At 39.3% G+C, this 10,495-nt stretch overlaps 1 protein-coding gene across 3 annotated transcripts in view; it reads right to left on the bottom strand.

Moving 5' to 3' along the window:
- Positions 1–7,746: 7,746 nt before the first annotated feature.
- pik3cb (phosphatidylinositol-4,5-bisphosphate 3-kinase, catalytic subunit beta) overlaps positions 7,747–10,495 on the bottom strand; it is a 158,873-nt gene continuing 156,124 nt past the window's right edge. For all 3 annotated transcript variants that reach the window (XM_052018267.1, XM_052018265.1, XM_052018268.1), the window contains exons 21-23: positions 9,638–9,783; positions 8,182–8,314; positions 7,747–7,922 (exon numbers count right to left, since the gene is read on the bottom strand). In XM_052018267.1, coding sequence (XP_051874227.1) covers positions 7,785–7,922; positions 8,182–8,314; positions 9,638–9,783 — 417 coding nt within the window. In that variant the 3' untranslated portion in view covers positions 7,747–7,784. The remainder of the gene's footprint in view (positions 7,923–8,181; positions 8,315–9,637; positions 9,784–10,495) is intronic.

Below are 10,495 nucleotides of genomic sequence, written 5' to 3'. Positions count from 1 at the left end.
ATTAAACCATATGATAAATGGTGTTTGAACTTATTTTAAGTGGCTTGAGTTATGAATTATAACATTTACAACTGTTTTTAATAATCATGTGCATGGTGCTTGCAGTTGTAATACACTGGAAGATTATATCTACTTAAGTTTTTTTAAAATTTGGAATTGTCAACTGTGGCTTGATGGTGGGATTCTGTGGCAGGAGGCTGTGGATTTTGATCCTTTAGATTCCTAAAAGTAATCCAGACTCTTTCTTTAGAGCTGCCTTTTTTTGAGATCATAGACTAAGTTTGGCCTTCTCATTAGTTGTAGGAGATCTTGTGGCACTAATTTCATGAAGTTGTGTCCTGGCCAATATTTCAATCTCTCATTACCTCTTGATTAGAAAAGCTTTCTTTTTTTCGCCACAAGCCAACACTGGATAGCAGATTTCAGAGGGCTCTAGAAGTAAAACAGTTTGGAATGAGGTTGCAAAAACCGTTTTAAATTCAGCTTCCTAGTTTCACCTTATCTAGCTTGTTAATTTTTAGTTCCTGTGGTTATTTAATCCACACTTTGTATGTGTGGGGCTTTAGAACTATAGTAGAGGATGGAGTGTTATGCATGTTTCACCTGGTACCCTGAGAATTGGGGGAGAACCACGTGTTGAAGGTGAAGAGTGTTGTAAATCTTTGGAGCACTCTATCCCAGAGAGCTGTGGGTGCTGAACCAATATGTTTGAGACTGATTTTTGGACTTCAGGGAAATCATGGGATTGTCATCAAATCTAATTTCTTATACAATGATAAGATCCGCTCAGATCTGACTGAATGGCAGAACAGGATTGGAGTCTTGCGGCTTGCCCCTACTACTTATGTATTTGTGTTTTTGTGCACAATATGGTAACACGGGCTGGCAGAATTCAGTATTTTTAAGTGTTACACAGAAAGAAAAGTGCATATTTGATGCTGGATATAACATTACTGTCAGTTTGCATTGTGTTCCCTCTAACTTGTGCGCTATTTAAAAAAGGAAGTGTACTTCACCAAATTACTACTTGTATAATTTTTAGACTACATCAGTTTAATTTTTAAATTTTCCAAGTACATTTAAACCCTTATTAAAATCTGTATTTTTTGGATATCAATTGAGTAATTATGGTTAATAATGAAAAAGAACTTAATTCTGTTTAGGGACAGATGGTAGCAGTAACATAGTTAAAATTGAGTATGTGCACTTAATGAAAACTGAAATGCTTTGAGACATCTGTTGTTTTAATGGGTTGTTGTCATGGATGATTTCAACTTCCCTAATATTGATTAGCACCTCCTTAGTGCAAAGGGCTTAAATGGGACGGAGTTTGTTCGGTGTGTACAGGAAGGATTCCTGACCCAGTATGTGGACAGGCCAACCAGAGGAGAGGCCATACTGGATCTGCTGCTAGGCAATGAGCCTGATCAGGTTTCAGATCTCTCGATGGGAGGGCATATTGGAGATTGTGACCATAACTCCTTGACCTTTACCATAGCCTTGGAGAGGGATAGGAGCAGACGATATGGGAAAGTATTTAACTGGGGGAGGGGGAATTATGATGCTATTAGGCAGGAAATTTGGAGTATAAATTGGGAACAGATATTCTTGGAATTGCACAGTGGAAATGTGGAGGTTGTTTAAGGAATACTTGCATGGGTTTCTGGATAGGTTTGTCCCGTTGAGGCAGAGTAAGGATGGTAGGGTGAAGGAACTGTGGTTGACACGAGATGTAGAATATCTTGTCAAGAGGAAGAAAGAAGCTTATCTGAGGTTTAGAAAGCATGGATCAGACAGGGCTCTGGAAAGTTACAAGATAGCCAGGAGGGAACTTAAGAATGGACATAGGAGAGCTAGAAGCAGGCACGAGGTCCTTGGTGAGTAGGATCAAGGAAAACCCCAAGGCATTCTACACGTATGTGAAGAATAAGAGGATGACTAGAGTGAGGGTAGGACTGATCAGGGATAAAAGAGGAAACATGTTCCTGGAGTCGGAAGAGGTAGGAGAGGTCCTTAATGAATACTTTGCTTCAGTATTGACCAGAGAGAGACCTTGATGTTTGTGAGGATGGTGTACGACAGACTGATATGCTAGGGCATGTCAACGTGAGGAAAGAGGATATGCTGGAACTATTGAAAAACATTACGATAGGTAAGTCACTGGGGCTGGATGGGATATATCCAAGGTTTTTACGGGAAGCAAGGGAAGAGATCGCTGTGCCTTTGGCAACTATCTTTGCGTCCTCACTGGTCACAGGAGTAGTGCCAGATGATTGGAGCGTGGCAAATGTTGTTCCTTTGCTCAAGAAAGGGAGTAGGGATAACCCTGGGAATTACAGACCGGTGAGTCTTACTTCAGTGGTGGGCAAATTTCCTAAAGACAGGATTTATGGGCATTTAGAGAAGCATAGTCTGATTAGGGACAGTCAGCATGGCTCTGTGAGGGGCAGGTCGTGCCTCATGAGCCTGATTGAATTCTTTGAGGATGTGACAAAGCACATTGATGAAGGTAGATCAGTGGATGTGGTGTACATGGATTTTAGTAAGGTGTTTTGATAAGGTTCCTCACGGAAGGCTTATTCAGAAAGTCAGGAGACATGGGATCCAGGGAAACCTGGCTGTGTGGATTCAGAGTGGCTGTAGAGGGAACGTATTCTGCCTGGAGCTTGGTGACCGGTGGTGTTCTGCAGGGATCGGTTCTGGGACTCCTGCTCTTTGTGATTTTTATGAATGACTTGGATGAGGATGTGGAAGGTTGGGTTAGTAAGTTTGCTGAGGATACAAAGGTTGGTGGTGTTGTGGATAGTGTCGAAGGTTGCTGTAGATTACAACAGGATATTTGACAGAACGCAGAGCTGGGCTGAGAAGTGGCAGGTGGAGTTCAACCCAGAGAAGTATGAAGTGATACACTTCAGGAGATCAAATTTGAAGGCAGAATACAAGGTTAATGGCAGGATTCTTAGCAGTGTGGAGGAACAGAGGGATCTCGTGGTCCACGTCCATAGACCACGCAGGTCGATAGGGTTGTTAAGAAGGCGTATGGAGTGTTGGCCTTCATTAGTCAGGGTATTGAGTTCGAGAGCCGCAAGGTGATGTTGCAGCTCTATAGAACTCTGGTCAGACCACACTTTGGAGTATTGTGTTCAGTTCTGGTCGACTCATAGGAAGGATGTGGAAGCTTTAGAGAAGGTGCAGAGAAGATTTACCAGGCTGTTACCTGGATTGGAGGGCATGTCTTGAGGATAGGTTGAGTGAGCTAGGGCTTTTCTCTTCAGAGAGGTGACTTGATAGGTGTAGAAGATGATGAGAGGCACAGATCGAGTGGACAGTCAGAGACTTTTTCCCAGTGCAACAATGGCTAACAATGAGGGGACATAATTTTAAGGTGATTGAAGGAAGGTATAAGGGGGATGTCAGGGGTAAGTTTTTTTACACAGAGAGTGGTGGGTGCATGGAATGCACTGCCTGCATAGGTTGTGGGGGCAGATACATTAGGATCATTTAATAGACTCTTAGATAGACCCAGGAATGATAGGAAAAATAAGGGGCTATGTGGGAGGGAAGGGTTAGATAGATCTTAGAGCAGGATAAAATGTCAGTACAAAATTGTGGGCCAAAGGGCCTGTACTGTGCTGTAGTGTTCTATGTTTTGAGATTTACCTGACTGTCAGGGGCTATGTGGACCTGTCGTAATTGTGGTTCTTTGGTGTTGGTTTCTGGCCTGCACCGCAATTAAGGTGCAGACTTAATTACAGAACTTTGTCTATTTGTGCATAACCAACCAATAATAAGGATCAAGCCCAGTTGTGAAGCAAGGGGTCTGGAATACACTGGGGTGCACACTGCAGCTAGCATGCAGTGCTCTATGGAATTACCAGGGAGCTGTTAGCATTAACCAGCCCTTTTTGTTTCTTTCTAATTTAAGTAGTTTAGTGCTTATTCTATACAATCAGTTTAATGCAGTTGATTTGCCTTTTTACAAGCCCTAAAGGAGTATTGTTTGTAATTCTGTAAAACTAGTTATTACTAGCCAATGTATTTTTGTATAAGCACTTGCATACCATATTGTTTAAAAATACATTCACCCCTTTGGCCAATTTTAGTTTTAATTTTGGAATCTTAATCAAAATTTGGAATGGTCTTGATGTCCATTGTTGGATTTCCTTTCCAAGAAGCAGCCATTATTTTTGTGTTCCGATCAGAGGTCACAAAGCAAGGCGGCAAACCGGGAATGCCCCCTTTCTCCAACCCCCTGCCCCTCCCCACTTAAGCTATCAAATTTACAACAAGCTTGCAGTTGAATTGGAGGTCTTTCTCCTTGGGGTATGAAATGTGTTTCCCTTCAGTATAGCAAACAATGCAAGTGTTATTTCATAGAGGAAACAAGTAGTGAACATTTTTCTACAAAAAGTTTTTATTTAAAGCAAAATATACATTTGACATACATTTAACGTGCATCATTGCACTTTTTACATCCTAAATGTAACATTTAGGTGATCACACCAGAAAGAAATACAGAAACACTTCTGTAACATCAGTACATTCAAGCTTTAAAAGGCACAGTTTCCTGAAATACTGTACATACATTGGAAAGACTTGGAATTAAACTGTAATATTTTTTGTAACAGTTTAGGGGTTTTGTCCAAGCCCTTGAACAAAACATTAATGCATGATAATGCTATACAAATCTACACATCAGTAGTAGCAATACACTATAATAAACAATATACAAAGTGGAACAGTAGCACTGGTACTGGAGTATTTTAACGCCAATAGGAAGGTTACTGGCTCAAATCCCAATCTCAGACATTCAACCACTGCTATTGCCAGATGGCAAGTGTGATGGCTGTTGGTCAGAAGGTTGTTACAGCACTCTGTTTGTAAGGGTGGGGAAGACTGATAGAAAGGTGCATATTTCCCTGCCTCGGGTATATCTTGGACATGGTAAAGCAGCATTGGCAGCAGCCAAGGAGCAGTCTGCTCAATAAACATCCCACCTTTCAAAAGCTACGATAGGTGAGGGAAAATGTTGAGATGTGGTAAGAAACATTGAATATATATTTAAAACGAATAAATCACTATCACCAAGACTTGGCACACAAAGAGCCTAGCAGACACAGTGCATCACCATTAGAACATCGAACATGATTGGTTCTTCCTCTTCTCCTTCTGTATTTTCTAAACTGCTTTTTCAGTTGGTTTGTATGCTTGCTTAATGTTTGCTCAACTATTCTTGAGCTGGTATGACATCTTGGTATGACTGTCATGTGCTGGTAACTGGAAACTGGCACATTATTTCATAACATACAAAGCAGTAGTAAACCCAAATGTTAGCTTTAACTTTCATTTGTTGGTTCCTTGAACAGGTGGATCTCAATGTGTTATTCACTGATGGCTTTTGAGAAAGACCAGCACTACTGTGAATAGCTTTTGGTTGTCCAATCTGAAAGGAGCTAGGCTGTAATGATATGAATTTGTATATAATTGTGACAATTTCAGGTGTGCAAAAGTATCCTTACTAGTTCAGTTTTGTATGTTTCCATCAAGAAACTTAAATCATTTTATTGGCTAAAGTGCACTTAAGTGTTATTAATTACTTTGTGTTAAACTGTGCAAATAAAAATCACTAAGGTGAAGCATAATGGCTGAACAGGTTTGGTTTGCAAGCAGAAATTTTGGGAGTTAAAATATTTTGGAAAGAGTAATCTGTGCTCAATGTCTATTTTACCAATATTCAGCTAGGTGAAACTCAAAGTAATGTCAAGTCTTTGATCATAATAAAAATTCATTTAATTTGTCTTAAAAGTAAAGAGATGGGGGACAAATTGCTTTATTAGTTAAAGCCATTACAGTCTTGCACATCCACAGTAGCCATCAGGGCAGCTTGTGCAACAATGCTTTGAATGGCTGCTATGGCTTTTCTCTCCCACAAACATTTTCTATTGCACAGTGGTTATCTGCATAGCACCAGTAGCAAGAAAATGCGGAAAAAAAAAAAGTGCATTCACTTCTCAATGCATGTTTCCCCCTCCCATAAGCAGCAGTGGAGAGAGATAAAGTTACATCCAGTTTGAAGTTCAATTCTGAATTGCAGCAAACCCATGCTATCTGCTTAGTGGAAGTTATAGAGGTAAAAATCTCTCTGAAAGCACCATCATGACCTTCAACTGTACTTTAGATTGCACGTTCATAGCATTTGGATTCTATGAGCCACTGTATAATTACAGAAACACGAGCACATATGCCCACTTGATAGACTAATGACGATGATATTAAATCTTAACTGAATCAAAAAGGTAAAATTGGTAATGCCCTAAATAATGGTTCTGCCCTCCAACAGCTATCTAAATTTGGACTGAGGCAAATTATCTTTGAAATTTGAGTCAATGTGCATTAGATATGAGCAAGCAAACCATGAAGAATCCCCAAAAACTGAGCTGAAATGGATTATCATCAAACATGCAAAATTGTTTATCCTAATATAGGTTGAGCATAGAACTATTGTGAAAAACTTGGAAAGTAATGGAATTAATTCATCATTAGTCTATCAACTGGGCATTTGTGTTCATGTAATTATACAGTCTCATGGAATCCAAATGTCATGAACATGCAATCTAAATTACATCAAGTTTATGATGGTGCTTTCAGAGACATTCCTACCTCTACAGTATGAACCTTCCCCTAAGCAGACAGCACTTCAGAATTGAACTTCAAACCAGACTTCATTTCATCTGCAAATGAACTTGGAAAATGATAAAAGGATATCAAGGGATGCTTAAACCCTTCAGTTGAATTATAGATAATAAACTGTGTTCCATTAACTTAAAAAAAACCTCAGCATGTTTGCAAACACCACCTGAAATTGCACAGAACTCTCTAGTCACTCTTCACCCCAATGTAAACTGCAGAGTGAAAACTTGACAGCAAAAGCTCTTGCATATCAAGGAAAGAAAAAGACTGCTCTGAATAAGTGAATTACTCACGAAAACAGCAGTTGACTTGATATATTAGAAAGCTAAATGACAATCTGCTGCTAAACATGTTCCTTATTCAGTGTTAAGATCACAGCAGAACACTCTGGTCTTTAATAAATCATTCATAAAATAACAAACTTCAAAATAGTGTTATGGGTAGATGTGCTCAGTATAAAATAGCCAGTTTTTTTCCTCTATTTCTACATCAAGCTATTCTTCAAGGTTATAAGCTTAAATGGAATTGTTTATCTTGACTTAAAAGAAATGTCTGCAACAATATTGCCAATGAAAGAGCAGCCGTGGTTGTCCAAGAAGGGATTGACTGAAAAAGATTGCTTACACAATGGTATGGATTTGTGTAAATTACTGCTCCCCAGAATAATATAAATACTCAATTCCCATTCACTGGATCCTGCCATGGTCCTCTTGATTTTTGTTTGAATAAAACCTTTAAAACTTTAAACTTAAAAATGAATCTACTATAAACTAGATACTAAAATGAACAACAACCAATACCAGAACAATATCTGTAGTAGTAGCATTCAATGGTTGTGTATCAGTCATCTCTGACATCTGGAAAATATACACCTCTTTCATTAGTACCATGCCAATAAAAATCCAGAACTGAAGCAACCAGTAGCCTGCAGCGTGCAAAGTCAACAAAGGTCCTGCAGTATATACACTTTATTAGGCAATGTTCTAATTGTGCTGGAAGGCATGGAGTGCAACAACTGGGAATTCCTCCTGTAATTTGGGGCCAGAAGTCCAGATGCTCCCTAATTTAACAGGCTGTAGTATTTTCATTTCTTGCTAGGACCGCCCATCTTTAGCCACAATATGAGCCATCCAGTTCACTTTAGTTGTCCAGCTTTCACGAAGGGCCTCATCAAACTTTTGTCGAAACTGCTTCAATGCTTCCTCGTCACTTTTTCCTAAAGCCAGTGAGTCCTGGTGATGGAAGGAGGGAATCAGTGAAACAGAGTGTCTACAGCTTTGCAAAAGATCAACACATTTATAAAATGCATTTTCAATGCGCCACTGAATTGAAACATACTTTCAGAAAGCCCAAAGTAGAGAAAATGGATAGATTTCCAATCCATGGCTGCACAGTTTTCAGTACAACTATAGCAAATGGTGCTTGTTTTCCTCCCTGATGGGTGGCACTTGAGTGGGAGGTAAATGGAGGCATGAGGAAATATGGTTTTACCTTGAGATACTGGATGTCTTTGATAGAGCTTAGCTCGGGTAGTCCTGCTGTCAACATGAGCGCAAACAGCGTAATGAACAAGTTTCCATTCTTGCGTAGAATTAAATATGCTTCTTCACAACACTGACGAAACCTTTGAAAGATAGCATATTTCACATCTCTAAATGTTCTGAAAGTTGTACCTTACATGATACATCAACATGGTTTTGCAACTTATGGCTCTGTGTTAAATTAGCTCCTTCCCTCCTTCACTACGTTATGCTTTTTGACATAGCCCTTGAGGCTAGTGCCATTATTTCTTCTTGTGATGGCAATTTCAAGATTATTTCTGTATTTCTCTTCAGTGTTGACTATAAATGTTGGTATCAACTGCACCAAAATGTGAAAGTTTTTTTAAACTGATTTAAGAAATACTATTCCATTATGAGGAAGCATGTTTTATGGGTTGAATGAATCAGGAAAACTAATCTTTGGGCTAGTAAACTAGAGGTCTGTCATCATCTATGAAACACTACAGAATGATGGTCAAATAACTTAGTTTTATTTATTAACACTATCCATGAGGTCATGTTAAATGAAAGTGTTTACCATAACATCAAATGTTGCTCTCAGGGCATTACTTGTTAATGCCTTCGAGAACAGAGGCTGCGCTACCAATTTCTGGTCTAAACCAATATTAATCTTGAAGCCCACATCTTCCAGGAATCGTTATTCATTCCAATTTCTCCACCCTGCTTCTGGGAATTGTTTAGCCTTTGCTTAATGGTATTTCACTGGATGTACAACATTGGGAATTTTACACGTGCACTAGTGAAGTCAAATAAAAGGATATCAAGGGATTCCTAAACCCTTCAGTTGAATTATAGATAATAAACTGTGTTCCATTAACTTAAAAAAAAACCTCAGCATGTATGCAAACACCACCTGAAACTGCACAGAACTCTCCAGTCACTCTTCACCCCCACGTAAACTGCAGAGTGAAAACTTGACAGCAAAATCTGCACCTGCCAATCTCAAGGGCAGGTTTCCAATAGTTCTCTGGTTGCTCTGAATTGCTCGAGATTAATGACAAAAGCGAAAGTGAGCTGTCACGCACAGTCAACACACATTGTAATATAACTACCCATTATAATATTAATAGTATCAAAGTCTGAAGTTTAAGTGTCTAACCTTAATATTTATCTATCTAATTATAGCAAGTTTTGTTATTAAAGTTTTATGTCATATGACCAATTACAACTATACCATGCAGGGTTAGAGATTAGGTTCTATTGTAGAGTGTGCAATGTCTTGGTCACACTGTCAGCTCCACACTGTAATAAAAGCTAGAAGAGGAAAGTGCATTTGAATGAGTATACCAGTTGACAGGATGCTGAATAGAAATTGTTAGCAATAGCTCTGGAATAGTTTCCATTCTTGAAACCACAACATGAAAACAATTTGACTATTTATTTACCTGCTAAATTTTTCTGTGTTTCCAGTTTTTCCTTGTTGTATGACATGGATGAAGTCATGGGTAAGAATGAAAGGCACACGTTCTCTCTTAATCCCAAACTTGGACTTGAAATTACCAAGAATATGGCCAAAGTCGATATGAAACAGCTTGAAAAAGGGGAGAAAAGACTGTAACTCTTGCAAAATTGTGGCCAAAACTTGCTTCTAACAGTGAGCTGCTCATCTTGCTGCTGACTCTGTATTAAGGACATGTTTATAGTTTGCAGATCTACTGCCGTCAACTTGTTACTAAGTATCGGCCGGTTCTGCAGTTAGTGCCTTTGAGAACAGTGTTGTGCTAAGAGACACACTAATGTACCTCTCAAACTAGTAGTTTGAGAGGTATAATTGGTTAGTAAGAATATTTACTTTAAGCGTTACCGTCTAGAAACCTGTTGTAGTGGAATATGCCATTCAAAACTTGGAACCAATTTCAGAGCACAAGTAGCAAGACTAGTTGCTAATAGTTCTGACAGTGGACTACAAACCACAGCACTGAAACAAAACTTGGCATGCCCATGGTTAGTGGGCAGAAAGACAAAGTCAACACAGCCATCAGCAACCATTTATAGTGGTACTGCTTTGGGCTGCTTTGCCAGTGGCAACAATCATCTTATTTGCATAATAAACAATTGCTGATTTGTTAGAATTGTGAGGGTGCTGGTGAGGCCACGCTCTTGGTGTCCTTACCCAAGAGAGGATATAGGAGTATTGGAGGCAGTCCAATGGAGATGCACTGGGCTAATTCCTGGGATGAGAGGATTGTCCCATCGAGTGAAGTTGGGTCTGTATTTGGAGTTTAGAAGAATGTGGGGTGACT

This window comes from Pristis pectinata, chromosome 6 (assembly GCF_009764475.1).
Source record: "Pristis pectinata isolate sPriPec2 chromosome 6, sPriPec2.1.pri, whole genome shotgun sequence".
Lineage (NCBI taxonomy): Eukaryota > Metazoa > Chordata > Chondrichthyes > Rhinopristiformes > Pristidae > Pristis > Pristis pectinata.
The sequence above is the reverse complement of the archived record's forward strand: the minus strand, read 5'-3'. Positions and strand labels throughout refer to the sequence as shown.